Genomic DNA, 16,153 nt, shown 5'->3' with positions numbered 1-16,153 from the left:
ACACAAAAACTCTGGCAAACGAACTGTGATCGCGCATGCGCGTTAATGTGAAAATGTTTCATTTTTGAAAATTGGATTCGTAGCAAAAATTCACTCATAAGCGCATGTGCTAGTGTGTGCGTTATTACGATACATCACCCATCATGTCCCGGTCGCTCAAGTAAGGCCAAGTGCAAGGGAGGTGCTCTTCTATTGATGGTCCCGTACAACATGCTATACCATACTCAATGTGTATGACTATTGTTTACAGTGCCAATGGCATTACACCTTGAACCATACCTTTTTTATTATTTTTTTTCGGACCAATGTCAATGAAATACAAGTGTTCACTAGAATTACACACACAACGACTCATATCTTGGTGGTCCTTCTAGAATTACACACACAACGACTCATACCTTGGTGGTCCTTCTAGAATTACACACACAACGACTCATACCTTGGTGGTCCTTCTAGAATTACACACACAACGACTCATACCTTGGTGGTCCTTCCCACCAATATCGGAAGCATGGTACAGTATATGTGTCCTCGATTTCAACCTGGGTTGCAATGAAATTTAAAAGTTGGGATTCGAACCCACAAACTTCGATTACGACGGAAATAGGCGGAATAATAAGGTTCATTACAACTCCCAATACATCAGTAAACAAATTAACAGAGTTCCTACATTTCGGATATCCTTTGTCGGCAGAATCAGCATCGAGACATTCTTTCTTCAAATTTCCTCAAAACTCTATCAAACTTCAAAAGTCAATGAATAAATTCAAGTTGAAGATGGTTTTATTTTATAAGAAAGAGATAAAATCCATCAGATAAATCAAGGGAATAAACATCAAAAGATGATTCAAAACAGTGAGAACTATAGAGGAATAAGATATGAAGGTGAGAACCAGCTCATCTTCTTGAGTACCCGAAATACGACCATTGGCATTGTGCAGAAAGTGTATGTTGTCGGAGTGTATTAATTATGGATTCTCAAACAGTTTCCGACAGAGCGAGCTATCATTGACCAGCGTGTCTTCGCCAATGCTGTCTCCAACGCGATCACCACAAGCCAAGCCGCTGGCGCCTGAGAAATCCGGTTCACTAAACAAAAGAGGTGAGTCAAGGGCTGGTTGGGCATGGTTGTCAACAGCCAGAGGAAATTGCACACTGCCATCAGTACTGGCAGTGGTACTTTCAAAGTCATCTTCAACTAAAAACATATCGACTGGACTGGCAGCTCGATCACCTGTTTCCACATGGTGGCTGTCTGTAAAGTCTGGGTATATGCCGCGACTACTATTACCGGTATCACACTGATTCACGGCATATACACTGTCGGGACTCAGCGATCGGGGGATACCTGGCTGAATCTGAGATTGGGAGGTGGCAAACAAATCACTGGCACTGTGGAAGCTCTCTGCTCCATGTGCAGCAGTGCTCTCATCGCCTGCAGATGGGTGCCCGCAGGCCAGTAGAGTTTGGAGCTGAATCGGTGTCAGGGAGAGATCAGGCAGCCTGTGACTAGTGCTCCTCATTGCAGTACTGTGGATAGCAGTTCTAGGGCTAGCACATTGCTGGTATGACTCAGGCCAGTTTTGCTCAGGGACAGATTCACCTGATTTACCTGCATCGTAGACAGCACCTGCATCACTATCATTCACCTCACAGGCACGCTCCAATAAAGAGCTCGTTGTTGCACTGGCCAAAGGTGTACTTATATTCCTATTACCAGCTGTATACTCCACAGCAGCACTACACACAGGAGCACAGTTCCTGTAAGTACTGTCAGTGGAGTGCTGCAGGGCATGGCAATTGAAAGATGCTTGAGTACTGGCAAGTGGCAATGTTGGTCCAACAGTTTCTTCAGCTAGGGAAGTGCTTGTTGATATGCTACTGCTGCCGGTCAACATGGTAGAATAAGACTGCAAAGGACACTGGTGACATGCAGCCAAGACAGGGCCAGCAGTCATAGTGTTCTCCTTGTGACACACACAGCTACCGGTGTGCACACGACTACCAGCATGGGATGAGAGCTTGGACGAGTCAAGACACATACTATCCATTGTGCTGCATGCCCTCGACGGAGCAGGATTCCTAGTAACCGTGCGTAGACTCAAGTCGGCCCAGATGCCAGCACTACCAACGGCAGCAGCAGGGGTTGAAGTCATGCGAGACAGGGCCAGCGCAGATCTTGACCGCACGGTGGGTGTCAGCGGCGATCGCTGCATATCATCTGGCTGCCTGCAGTTGACACGGCGCTGTGCACGATGTCGGTGTGATAGAAGAAGGGAAGCTGATGAGCAGGATGATGGGTATGCAGGACAAGGCGTGGTATGATCACTGACATATCGGCCTGGTCGTGCTGAACTACCAGCGTTAGCAGTGTGCATTCGTTCCAGTCTGCTCAGTGGTGTAAATGTACCTGTACTATTGTGTAGTGTGGATACCTTTCCAGGCTGCGCATTAGCATCATAACAGAGCGGTGCGGGTGCAGAATGCAACACGGCGCGTCCAGCTCTTCCGGACAGAACATCCAGGACCGGCATCAGTCTGCAGCCATCCACACGGCGTACGTGCTCGGCTACAAAGTGCTTACTGCTGACGCCAGTGGAGCGCCTCAACCAGCGCCCACTGCACTGCAAAACAACACCAAGCAAACATGACTCAAGAACAGGGCGCACAGCCTCACCACAACTTGTTTCCAGGTCACCATCCGCGCACAGCAATCTGAAGAAAACAAAGCAACAGAAGAGGAGTTGGCTTTAATACCGAAGTAGCATTCTTCTTCATCTTCCACAAAGTGAGCACGCGCCGAAAATACACAGGCAAGACAAACAACACTCTAAATGTCATTCTTGAGGACACTGGACGGTACTACGGTACTTCCCCCGAATAAAAGTCGCACCTCCCTACACTAAACTTCAAAGGCGAAGAAGGGACTTACAATCGAGTGTGACATCTTACTTTAACTTACGTAGAGTCAAATCTCTTTAGGACAAACACCAACAAACCGATGGTATTTGTTCGCAATAACGGGACTTTTCTTAATAAAGTTCTTATCCATATTTTATACCCAGTGAGTACACAGTTCATTTTTCCAATAGAGTTATGAATACTAGTTCTTCTAAAGCGAAAGTTTGTCTTATCAGTGTCCTTCTTAAAGGGGAAGTTAAGGCAAAAATCAAAATTTCACCAGCTGTAGTCTTCGGGGTGCTGAGTCAAATGGTCTTGGTCCGAGAAAGCTGAGACGCTCCCTTCCTACTTGAATCCCAATCGAACATGGTTGAACAAGCGGTCACGTGCTCCTGCGTACACCAGTCACCTGGTCACCGTGCCTGCAGGGTACAACTTACTAGCCCGTTTGACCTTTTTTGGGTGCAGTCCTGTCACTCGAGTTGAACTCGAGTTGAACCTTGGTGTGAAAGTTGTCGCCTGCTGGCGTGGTGACCAGGTGATTTGGGCACCCAGGAGCACGTGACCGCTTGTTCAACCATGTTCGATTGGGAATAAAGGAGGAACGCTGCATCGCAGCCTTTTCGGACCAAAACCAGTCGACTCAGCGTCCAAAAGACTACAACATATGGGCCAATCGCGGTCATCCGTGCTTTTATAAGAACGGAATGGCGCTTTTAGTGACATTTTGCATCCAAATCCCCTTCTAGTAGGGCGCAGTCACCCAGTTTCGGTGGAAGTGCGCGAGTTTGATTGGGATTCAAGTAGGAAGGGAGCGTCTCAGCTTTCTCGGACCAAGACCATTCGACTCAGCACCCCGAAGACTACAACTGGTGAGAAGCTTCACTGTATGTGAATATATTGATACAGTATGACTCAAACCTGAAAATGGGAGTGTGACTAATCATCGGGGAAATGCGGTAAGTCTTGAGGGTACCGTATTTAGTATTTGCATCATCAATCAGACCGTTATCCTTTGCTCATACGGATCCCGCCGGGTCATTGAAAGCGAGGTAAAGAAGGATCCCGCCGCCGTAGCGGTGGCTCTTTCAGGAAACATGTATGCACATGCCAGTCTGATAAGGTTGATACAACATACCTAATTTTAAAAAAATGCTATGCGCACGCAGCATCATTTCAAGGCGGCGGCATTTCAACGGAACTTGCCAGTGACGTGTTCCTCCAAACTCAACTGACCCCCTCCCTCAGACCTCAGACCTGCCCATCGCGGAAGCGATGATGGCGAACAGCTATGTTAGACATAGCAACTTGTGCTGGGATTACACCATTCAACAGCTTGCAAGGCTGATGAATAGACTGCCACTATTTTTAGCCTGGTATCCACCACACAGCTATGAAGTACCCCCTCCCAGCACACACACACACACACACACACACACACACACACACACACACACACACACACACACACACACACACTCAAGCTACACAGGTCAGTCGATAATATGCAGCAGTACCTGACAAACTTCAGAGCGGAGCCTCCCATGACAGTACACAGGCCACTACCGTAGAGAGTTAGCCATTTCACATCATCCGCCGGCAGCAATGCTTTGATTCCAAGGGCATAATTGAACTCAGCGGAGTCTTGCGTAACCAGCAAGCCGCAGTTGACACATGACTGTCTCCAGCTGAAACAAACCAAGACAAGATGACAAGGCATTTGAATGTCAGCAAAATAGTGAAACAGTTCAATGCATGTTAGGGGCCGTCCAAGGTTACCAATAGTATTTTCAAAACGAAAAGTTTTCGTTTGGGGGTGGGTGGGTTTGAAGGAGTTTCGTTTTGAAAATAATTATTGAATGCAGATTGAGAATGTCCAGTTACTTCTGGGTGTCGAAAATTGACATCAATATTTTATTGGAATTCGTTTTACCTGCAGAAAAGGTAGGTGGGTGGGTGGGTGCTGAAAAATACTAAAATATTTCGTTTTGCAAAAACTATCGGTAACCCCGGACGGCCCCTTAGTAATAACAAACACCCAAGGGCCATGCAAGTTGATACAACTGTACGGAGGCACTCTATCCAGATATCTGGGGTGGAGTCCCTGCTACCAAGAGTAGATAAACAAGAGTGTGCAACTCCGCATCTCTCCTACACAATCTGCAGATACCCCGGCCCACAGCGGAAATCTTTTGTTGACGTCACCTTTTTACAGAGCACGCGCATTTTGCCGCAGAGCAGTGTGAGAGCACGTGCTGGGCACCGCCCTTGTAATGTGAAACCCGGCCAAGTGCATGAGGTAAAAACTTCCCAAAAAGACTCTCAGCGTGTGCGTCATAGAAAAGATTACGTTAACAAAAATTTCCGTCGTGGGCCAACCCATCCGCGAGTTACACACTCTTGTTTATCTACTCTTGCTGCTACTAAAGTATAATGCAGTACATACCGTATAGGTGCCAATAGAAGCCCCGGGGCTCTATTTTTCCAGAAGACACATTGAGGTGGGCTATATTTGAGAGAGGGTTTTATTCGAGAGGTTAAAAAAAATTATTTTAATAGAAACATCAATTGCTTCACCCTGCTGATCAGTACACGCAGTGACTGCACTCGACTGTTGTAAGGTAAGTTAGGCACCCTTGACTGCAGTGTGTGTGTGTGTGTGTGTGCAGTAAGGCTGCGTTCGTTTTTAGCTACCTAGTAGAGTAGAGTCACTCTACCGATAGAGGTAAGTGCACGAACGCTGTTGTACCGGATTTAGTAGTTTGCACGATGTGTACGTGAAATGTTTCTTTTTTGTATGGAGTTGTGTACAAATCCTTGATCTTGTTGGAAATCCCGTAGCTCTACCAACTTCTATCGGATTCTACCAACTTTTTCCTGGTAGAGCCGGTAGAGGAAAGTAGAATCAACCCTTTTGAGTAGAATTTGTTTCAAAAAACGAACATCTCTACCGAAAGAAGTAGTTTCTACCCAAACCTGTAGATCAAAAACGAACACCCCCTAAGTACGCCCTGTCGCACGTGCATACCATACACGGTTTATGTACTGCACTGCATAGTACGGACTTTGTGAGTGCTCGATTATAGCCCCGGGCTTTTATACAAGACGGGGTATCTGCAGATTATTTCGATCCCCTCTGCTATTTACGACTATTGTCTCCTCATCGGTTATTCAAACATTATGGCTGCAACAAAGGTTTGAAGGTTTGGCTACTATTCGTTTCCGAGGCCAATAGAATGAAGGACTTATAATCAAAGTCATGACGCATACGGAGTGGCAAGAAAGAATGAGAAGTGAAGAGATGGTACAGTTCTTCGGTGGGGCAGACCTCTTTGTTAAGCAAAAGTTGAAGTAATGTGTCAACTACTGCACCAGGGAAAGAGTTCTGTTTCTGAATTTCTTGTGCAGAAACCCTCCTGGCTAAACTGGCAGGAATTTTTCGTCCGATGCGCAAAAACGCAAATGCAGATAGTGCTGTCCTTGCCACTCACACTGAGCTACAGGCAGGTGTACGCTGCTAATGTTTCTTCCCCGGCGCATGACAATACGGATCGCACACCCTCGACACGGGTTTCCTGCCTGATCCTCAACCGTGTAAAGATGGGGTCACTAGTGATACATGTACTATGTACGTGACTCTACCCTATACCCCCCCCCCCCCTCTAGTGTACGTAACTCTACCCTAGTGTAAAAGACTAAAGCGGGATCCACAGAAGCTTTTTGGCGATGCGACACGCGATGCGACAGCCGCGAAACCCCAAATCGCAGCCATGTCGCACCCCACACAACTGCTGCAACTGGGCCATCGCAGAAGTTGAGCTTGGCTCAACTTTTGCGATGCGACAAGCGATTTGGCGTACGATTTTGACCTTTTCTACAGCAAAGTTGTACAAAGGTTCAAGAGTTGCCTATACATTTGTACAAGTTGTATCAAACCGCGCAAATATCATGGTGACGTAGCCAAATCAGCAAGATGTTGTCGCATCACTGACTTCTTCTGTGAATGGTATTTCGCGAGTTCGCATCGCACGCGTCCGTCGCAGATCGCGTCGCATCGCAAAAAAGCTTCTGTGAATCCCGGCATTCACGATGACTGTAATCTCTGTCTCTCTCTCTCTCTCTCTCTCTCTCTCTCTCTCTCTCTCTCTCTCTCTCTCTCTCTCTCTCTCTCTCTCTCTCTCTCTCTCTCTCTCTCTCTCTCTCTCTCTCTCTCTCTCTCTCTCTCTCTCTCTCTCTCTCTCTCTCTCTCTCTCTCTCTCTCTCTCTCTCTCTCTCTCTCTCCCCCCCCCCCCGCAACTTATGGCTGGAACTTACCGTTCAGCTCTCCGCCGGCATTGAGGGCAGCTGGCATACGTACAGTTCCTGCCGATGCCCAATACAGTAAATATGAGCTCGTGCCGAGACATTTCCCGACCTCATGGCTGAGTTCATAATACAGTTTACCAGTGAATTTCGATCACTCCAGCACTTCCGGCAGAGATATAGCGTATACCCGCTTGCATGATACTCCGTCGAAGTAGTCCTTGAATAGGCTATAGCAGAAGTTACACTTACACAACCTTAGTTCCCAAACAAATAGTCCTTCGTTGAGAGTTCTTCAGATCAAAATATTATTTTTGTATTAGCTAGCCTCAGCATGCAGCATATCAGCAGGCCAGGCCGGAGCCTCTCGATCTCAAGCTAGCTAGCTCAGCTCAGCTAATGTTTTTTTTTGTATTTTTGAAATTCGCGCAGAATGCGTTCGCGTCATGCATGATGTAATGTCAAGTCATCAATAATCATGCGATATGCGCATATACCGGTATAATGCTGTTCGACACCACAAAACTTTTGCCGTTTAGGATTTTTCGAGTTGAAAATACATCCACATGTCGAGACTTGAAATGTTGAGGAAAGAGAGGTTGTAAATTGTATTTTGCTGTAGTGATAATAGCAGTTGGACTTCCAGATATCCAGCCGAGCTGCTGGGGTTTTGTTGGGATGAGTGCTCGGGCGGTCCTCAGGCCTGCAGCATGCCTGTCCCGCATAGCCGCTTGTCCTGTTGGAGCAGTGCGATTCAAAAGGCCGCCTCTTGCACCCAAGATCCCGCTCTCCAAGGAGCATCTCAAACCCTTCTATGATATAGTCCCTCCAGGGCTGACAGAAGATTGCCCATTAACGATGGAGATGAACAAACCGGGGCGTCACTACGCGCTTTGGAAACGGGAGTTCATGCCAAAGGCCATCCATATTGAAGGACTCCCTGAGGATTATTATGCACCAGCAAGAGGTTTGGCCAAAAAGCTGATCACAAATCATGATCTTCTTGAGAACGCAGCCAATGAGACTCTTCTTTACGATCCCCCAGATTACGATGAGTACCTGCACCCTACTCATCGTGGCTGGCAGATGTTTTATCTCTTCCATCGTATTCTTATGCAGGCGGAAGGTTTGCCACGCTATGCCGTCAAAGACATGATGCTAACTGCGGACGTGGCTTTTCGCTTCTTGTGGACTCGCATCGGCCGCAATGTTCAAGCGCTTGGTCGTGCTCCATTCTTGATCACATCCAGACATCCCCTTCCACCACCCATAGCCCAACAATCGGAGCTGGACAGAATGAGCGAGGAGCACCAGTTTCATGATGGTACGCCAATCTCTCCATTCTACGGTATGTTGCGGAGGGATTACGGAGAGCCGCGCATCAACTATCCTCTCAACCCTCGATCTCTGTTGCAGTACCCACACACACTGGTGATGATCCAGCGGCGGCGGAACGTCCAGAACGAGATTACGCACATGGAGCTGTCCGTCTTCCAGTTTGCTATTCTTGCCGCCTTTGCTGTGACGCGGCTTGGCTACAAGCTTGGCCAGCCGTGCCCAATGCCGCTCACTATGCAGGCTATATACACGAATGGACGCGAGGTTCAGCTGAGCTGCTTCCAGTTGAATACGCTGGAAATGGACAGCAGCTACGGCTTGAAAAACGTCACCTGGAGTGAACGGAAAGCCGTCTTGTACGATGTGCCGGAGCAGGATGACGAGCGCCGCTACCTAATCAATGGCGTCAAGGAGGACGTCTTCAACAAGTACTACTCATTCTTTCTCAACTACGACTTTGATCGGCTGGATAAGGACACGGACATGTCTGCCGCACAGCTGTTTTGAATGCTCTAATCTGCTGCTGGGAGCAGCTAGTGTGCAATTGCTGTGAGAGGACTTTTGAGTCCGAACATCAACAATAACTTCAGGAGAACATTATTAATTTTTTTTGAAGAGTGAGTGAGAGCAGTGTGGAGTTTAGAATGTTCACCCGTCCATACTGTTGCGAAATAATTTAGTGGAGAAATTGATGAAAAAAATCAGAAGTAGAAACCCTAAACAACCGAACTAGGCTATCTCTGTTGTCTAAATGGCAAAAATCCAACAGAGCCTAAAATATATCTAATATAGCAAAAAGGCATAGAGGGAGTCTCACATGTACACGCTGGTATGGTGTAAGTTAAAAATATTAAAATAATAAAATATCATCAGATGATGGAAAATATGATGGTAAGGAAGTGCATGCACACTCAAGGCTCTTTAGTGCACCTCTGCCCTTAGATGGCTGGGATAGAAGAATTCATAAACGTGTCTAGATCACACACAGGGGATGGGAGCATATAGGGTGCCCTGGCCCTAGATGGGCGGGTTCAGACCAGCTGCTGGGGGCCCAAAGGTGTTGGTAGTAAATTCCGTGTTACACATCAAGGGCAGGATCTGACTGCTGTCCCTTTGCATTTAGCTCCTTTTCCCGCTTCATGTTGGCTTTCTCTGTTCGTGTATGCCAAACCAGTATCTATACGGAAACACACGGGTGCGCACACACAACATGCATGAACGCACACACACACACACACACACACAGGTCATCAGCAGTAGCATGAGTAAAACCATGAGTATATAAACAAGAGTGCCTACGGCGGAATTTTTGTTGACGTAATCTTTTCTACTCTCTCCTCTCACCCAAGCCATTTTGCATAAGCGAAGCTGTGGACGCAGCATACTGCTGCTGCACTTCAACGCGGGACTGCGTATAATCTTTTGTACGACGCACGCGCTGCGAGTCTTTGGGAAGTTTTCACTCGTGCACTTGGCCAGGCCTTACATTACAGGGTCGGTGCCCAGCACGTGCTCTCACACTGCTCTGCGTTAAACGCGCTGTTTTCCAGAAAAGGTGGCGTCAACAACAAATTTCGCCGTGGGTATCTGCAGATTGTGCAGAAGAGATGCGGAGTTGCACACTCTTGTTTATCTACTTTTGGCAAGACACATGGATGTACATGTACATGCAGTGAATGAGACGCCTTCCATGAATATCACATGAGAATCCACATCCATAAGGGGCCAACCGGCACTATTGATAGTTTTCACGAAACGAAAACGTTTAGTCACAAGCCTCTCCACCCACCCACTCATAAATGAAACTGCAGGGACGCCGGACACGCTACGGTCACTACGGTATTGACCGTACCACTTTTTGCCCCAGGTATCAATAAAATACCCTGATCTAGGCTCTAAATTTCCAAAATTTTGAGATCAACAACCCCCCCCCCTCACGAGTAAATTGTACCTCAGATGGCTGACCGTACCACACTAAATTACCTTCCGACGTCCCTGAAACTGTTTTCGTTTCGTGTAAAAGACCAATGATTATTATGGACGCCTCCTATTGAAGCTAGCTGCACAGAAAATCATGGCCGTATTTTCTGAAGCTTGGGCAGGTCTTTTATTTCCCCCAGTCTGAAAGACGCACCAATCGTTTCAAGGCTTTCCTGTTGATTTTGTTTAAAATCGGGTGAAAATATAGGGCTTGCACACCATTACTCGCCGTGGCCATTATTGCTGAAAGTATGGTACGACATGTGGAGATAGAGTGCTTACTTTTCGGCAAAGGTCTGCTCTCGGCTCCATAAGGTCTCGCCGGTTGCTCAGTAACAAGCTCAGAAATGTTGATTCCAGGAAACCAAAGTGCACGGAAGGATCAAGTCGAGCCTACAAAGAAATAGCATCGAGATACGAGTGTAAAGTCTTAAGTTAGTGAAGGAATCAAGCACAATGCATAGAGAGGCACACAGTGGCTGACTTGCTAGTTGTATGGATCTACAGCGTTTTCTTTCTTTCTTGCAGAACAAAGATAGTACATGTAGTAGCACAATGGCACACACACACACACACACACACACACACACACACACACACACACACACACACAACCCATCACACCCGCATGACCAATAACATACCTCGCTATGTTCCCGTAATGTTCTCAAGTTAACAGCAAACCCAGCCATGTCCATTGGGAAGAAGCGGTCCGTCCTCCACAACGAGTGGAAACCGATGACACCTTCTGAGTTACAGACTGGGCCTTCCCACAGCAAACCTCCCACAAGACCAACTGGCCAGACACCCACCTTCTTGATGAAGCGCATCTGTCAACAAGCAACAACAACAGTCAATGGGCCAATCTAAAGCAATTCTCTAGTGTTTCACATCACAGAAATCACTGTGTTATCCCTCTACATGCCTCAATGTCAACAAGTGCAACAGTTACATGCATGCACTAGTATCATGAAAGCACCTTGTCAGTTCAGTTGTCAACATTGGTACATGTACAAGTGAGTCCCAAACCTACATCATCAAACAGCTCCAGGCTGTAAGTGTTGTCATCATCCATGAAGTACACGATGGCATTCTGAGACTCGGGTAAGAATTCGTCAGCATGCTCCAAAATGTAGGAGAGTCCTAAGTTCCTCTGCTCCACACCGCGGTGCTTGTGCCACCGAGGCTCACGACTGACGAGCTGCATGTCCTCAGGTGTCCGTGTGTTCAAGTGTGTATAGTGAAGACCACATCTGAATGGATGATAACAGAGAGGACGACGACGACGACGACGACGAGAGAGAGAGACGAGAGGGAGAGAGAGAGAGAGAGAGAGAGAGAGAGAGAGAGAGAGAGAGAGAGAGAGAGACAGATGACGAACCTTAAGGTTAGCATTTCGCACTCGAACACCAAACTAGTAACTGGTATGTATCTTACAAAATCTGATGCACCAAGTGGACACAATGGCTGCGTGCTCTGATGGTGGCAACGTCTCCCAATCACATGCTTAGGAGCGACACCACAGGGGGGGGGGGGGGGGGGTGGAGTTCCCTATGACAAGCTACAGTGTAGGCAGCTAAGCAGCGTTTACAGAGAGGACGTGTGGTAGCATTCATATAGAAAGCTTAGCTCAACTGCCCAGAGTACTGTACACATTTCCTCCCTTGTATATGAGCAATTTGAACCTCCATACTGGTACGACTGTGTCCTCACAAGGGGCACGCATGTAAAGTGTTCTTTGTTACCATGGTTACAGACTACACTGCACTCTACGTTATGGACACATTTGGTCCCAAGGTGCCTGGATAAGAGAGGCCTGAAAGATTATGTTCATGTTTTAAGAAGAACAACGGACTGCGGGATACACCAATGTCAGAACGAGCAGGATTTGTTGTTGTTGACTGTTGCTCAAAACTACAGGTAGGAATTGACCCTGTTTCATCCCTGCACCTTCGGCTGTTCTCTCCTCTCTTCCAACCCTGGCCGGTATGGCATGACTGTCCAAGTTAACATGAGCATGGCTCTCACAGCCATTACTACCAGTAACTGCACACACCCAACACATGCTCTAGCAGAGCGAAAGGAAGCTCCAGGTATATGCACTTACGTTGACAAAAATCGAGTCACTTTGGCCGTTTTCGTCATAGAGTCTTCTACCAAAATCCAGTGAAAATTTGGCACATGGCGCAGCGTCAAGGATAGCCGTGTAAGGTCCGCTTTCTGGGTCGGTCGTGTGAATGTTGGCGTTATCGCAACAATGACAGGAATATCAGGACGGTGTGGTCGAGGCTTAGGCACTAGGCCAGCCCGTATCGGGTTAACTGACTCTTCAAACTGAGTTAGCTTTAGTTGCGCAGCACCCAACTGTTCATCAAGGCTACGTTTCTCCTGGCGCTCTGCACACAAATATTGGCACATGTGCAAGTATACATAATACACGCACATACCGGCAAAAACACACGCATGCACAGGTGCACACAAACACACAAGAAGATGTCCACACCTACCACCGCAACAAAACACGTGCCAGTATATAACATGCACAAGTGTCTCCACTGGAAAACAAAATGCATTTTGTCCATTTTTGTCCAGGGTGGGACTACCGTATTTTACCAGTTATACCAAGAGTGTGGGGTTATGGACTCTTGGTTATACCTTATAAGTCCCCCCCCCATACTTGGGGACTTGGTTTCTCGGTTAAATGGCAGCTAAACCCCAGTTGAAAGTTGACTATGCCCCTTTTTTTCGTTCAGTTTTTAGGTCACAAGAAGGTCGACGGCTAGCCTGTAAAATGAGGGATTCTGCAGAGGGAGTGAGGGTAGAACAGTTGGATGCACTGAGAAAGGATCAGCAAAAACAGGTGTGTTCCTCTTCGCACCTGGACCAACTATCTTCTCTTTACCACACATTGCTGCATCATTGCTGCACTGGCTGACTGCACTCAAGTACATGTACATGAAACCACAATGATCACAATATAGAGCGATTTCAAGGTTGTACCAACGGTCACTTTTTGGGGTCATGTGCGAGAAATTTTTGAATCGCTGGTGAACAGGCAAAGCCCAGTTCACGTTCACTTTGTATGGGAATGGATGCATGGAGGTGAAAGAAGCAGTAGAATGGCGCTCCACTTGATGTCCGACACTCGTGTTGAGTCAGAGCAGTTGCCAGGAAGCCCTTCCATGGCTTGGGCGAAAAAGAACAAGCTTCAGAATAGCTCCAAGCGCTGGTGGAGACAAACCTGTCACATTTCGTATACTTTTCGATGCATTTTGACATGCGACCTGTTCACCACAATCTCAGGGTGATCGCCGGGGCGGTGGTGGGAACGGCGTCCTTGAAAAAGCTCTATAGGCCGCTCCCACAAACCCCATGACCTCATGTTTAGGCCATTTTGCAGGACACCAGCGGCATTCAAATGCAACCGAGCACGTGCATTTCCTGCGGGAGTATCATATGCGCAAAGAACTCGCCTCGAGGCATTGCCTTGTTCTCCACTACGTCATTCTCCCTCGAGAGTGCAATCGCGCTAAATTCAAAGGGTTATCAACGTAACTTTCACTAGATAAGAATTGTTGGTATCGGCTTCAAGTATTATGACATAATACTTGAAGCAGATAACATTATTTTGGTGCAAAAATTTGAAATTCGAAATCAATCATTACATGTATACAGTGGAACGAAACGTACCAGCAACCAGGGACAGCGTGAGATACAACACAGCTGCACAGAGCAGAAAGGTTGTGACATGTTGAATTCGAACTCCCATTTTTATACGAGCCAGCTTCCTGTTGAATCCTCCACAAACGTGAGTAGGCTTCATGAAAAAATGTAAACCAAGCCACGAAAATACTGTGACTTGCAAGTTGCGATGATCAGCGTGAGAAAGTGTGGCTTTTTTCTGTAGCTCTGCCAGGCCAAACAATATTCCACAGCAACGCTGGAAGCTGGCAAATCAGCATAACGACTAATCAGGGACTCAGCTTGACTGTCAGTGAAACACGTGCTAATCTAGCTAGCTGCAACATGACTATACACGCATTTCGTGAGATACGAAAAAAGGAGGAGAAAAGCAGAAGATAGCTAGTTCAGAATTGAAGTTACGCAGTGACTGGGAGCCTCTTCATAACTAACATAGCCGGTCAACTAGTTTGAGGAGAGTTAGTTGGGCACAACAAAGACAACGACGTCAACATCAATAAAAAGAACCAACGCCACTCATGCTCAACCAAGCAAAAGTTGGCAGCAAAATCATTCAAAAGTCAAAACCCGTTTGCATGCACGTGCTGTATGCACGTGGTTCGTTGTATGCGACGTGTCCGCATGTTCCAGGTGGGGCCGCGCCGTGCTGGCCGACCGGCGGCGCTATCACGCAAGCTATGCACATTTCGTGTGTCTTTCGCACACTCGACTCGTGATTGCGCGCGCGAGTCGAAGCTCGCATGCACCCGCAAAATCCGCTGCGGCCGCGGTGCAGCTGGTTCCATCGAGGGAGCAAGTCTAGTCGGACTTCAAGATTTTTTAGGTCGAATTTTTCAGGTGTCAACCATTTGTGCAATTGCCTACATTGTAAAGTGAAAGTTACTTTGTAGTGCTCTTGTGTTACTGACTACTGTCTCATTTTGCAGTCACTCGGCCTCCCATAAGTGTCTCAGGAAAATTTCCATTCATACTCACCTTAGTACTAACATAATTATTAGTTACAGAAGACAAGAGGCACCTGACCTCAATTTGGAGTATTTCGCATCCAGTTGGTGTGAGAAACAATTTGAAAAATGCTAAGTCGTTCCTTGGCCGTGGCACGGCGACGCTGGTGCCGTCAGTGTAGTACAGTGCCTCGAATTACGACTCACTACACGGTTGTGCCAAGAGAAAGTGATCCACGATGGAAAGGTAAATACATCATCATAATACCTGTGACCGTCACCCAGCAGTATTTGAACTCTTGTCAGTACTGCAGTCTGTGTCGGCGCAACACAGCAGTCTGCATTTCCACCACAAACAACAGCGATCAGCTGTATTCTCCTAACGAGTTTGCTTTGCATGTATGGGGTGTTTTATAAAAACTATGTCAAACTACTGAATCCTCACAATGCCCAGTGTTGTGGCAGTGTACTGGCTATACAATGTACATGTGTGTTCAAGAGTCCAGAATCCATGACTGTGCAACGGTGGCCATGATTCAGTGTGTGGCTCCCTGCCCTTCATTACGCTACTTGTCTCCAGCATGGCCTGTAAATATGCATTCAAATTTCTCAGTTTCTAATTTCGCCCCCCCCCCCCCCCCCCCTTCGATTCATGCCGGTTGCTGGTCTCAAAATGATCCCTGAAGCTTGCTTCGTAGATTCCCAATTTGTCCAAAATTTGAAAGGCATCCTGAGGTCCACTGTTTTCAAAGCATAGGGCAAGTGTTGTGGTGTTTGATCTACACTGGTAAGAATGAAAGTATGGTGGCAGTGGTGAATGAAATCTGGCCTCATGGATATAAAATGCTCTGGGCTGCACGACCCTGTCGCTACGAACACTGTGCTATGCTGTGAATGTAGCCCTGCATTATTCGTGAGGTTTAACTTCATTGGCCGCCGCTGCATGTGACGTAATGGAGGCAGGGTGTCTCTCAACAGAGTCAACA

The 16,153-nt window shown here is 47.1% G+C and overlaps 4 protein-coding genes across 4 annotated transcripts in view; 2 read left to right on the top strand and 2 right to left on the bottom strand.

The window, feature by feature from the left end:
* Positions 1-765: 765 nt before the first annotated feature.
* Positions 766-7,534, bottom strand: LOC135817664 (uncharacterized). Its single transcript, XM_065330890.1, has 3 exons — positions 7,216-7,534; positions 4,419-4,589; positions 766-2,715 (listed from the first exon to the last, which is right to left on the bottom strand). Exons 1-3 carry the CDS (start codon positions 7,305-7,307, stop codon positions 969-971), a joined length of 2,010 nt encoding a protein of 669 aa, XP_065186962.1. The 5' UTR covers positions 7,308-7,534; the 3' UTR covers positions 766-968.
* Positions 7,535-7,771: 237 nt separating this feature from the next.
* On the top strand, positions 7,772-9,200 carry LOC135817661 (large ribosomal subunit protein mL37-like). The gene has a single exon (XM_065330888.1). The coding sequence runs from the start codon at positions 7,882-7,884 to the stop codon at positions 9,046-9,048; it is 1,167 nt and encodes a 388-aa protein (XP_065186960.1). The 5' UTR covers positions 7,772-7,881; the 3' UTR covers positions 9,049-9,200.
* LOC135817663 (galactosylgalactosylxylosylprotein 3-beta-glucuronosyltransferase 3-like) lies at positions 9,127-14,753 on the bottom strand. The gene is made up of 6 exons (XM_065330889.1): positions 14,212-14,753; positions 12,629-12,917; positions 11,555-11,774; positions 11,166-11,351; positions 10,804-10,914; positions 9,127-9,718 (listed from the first exon to the last, which is right to left on the bottom strand). The coding sequence occupies exons 1-6, from the start codon at positions 14,342-14,344 to the stop codon at positions 9,620-9,622; spliced, it is 1,038 nt and encodes a 345-aa protein (XP_065186961.1). The 5' UTR covers positions 14,345-14,753; the 3' UTR covers positions 9,127-9,619.
* Positions 14,754-15,030: 277 nt separating this feature from the next.
* LOC135817660 (electron transfer flavoprotein-ubiquinone oxidoreductase, mitochondrial-like) overlaps positions 15,031-16,153 on the top strand; it is a 12,722-nt gene continuing 11,599 nt past the window's right edge. The window contains exon 1 of the mRNA XM_065330886.1: positions 15,031-15,414. Within this exon, the coding sequence (XP_065186958.1) occupies positions 15,297-15,414 (118 nt within the window). The 5' untranslated portion in view covers positions 15,031-15,296. The remainder of the gene's footprint in view (positions 15,415-16,153) is intronic.

The sequence above is a fragment of the Sycon ciliatum genome, chromosome 5 (genome assembly GCF_964019385.1).
Source record: "Sycon ciliatum chromosome 5, ocSycCili1.1, whole genome shotgun sequence".
Taxonomy (NCBI): Eukaryota; Metazoa; Porifera; class Calcarea; order Leucosolenida; family Sycettidae; genus Sycon; species Sycon ciliatum.
This window is presented reverse-complemented; position numbering and strand designations above follow the sequence as displayed.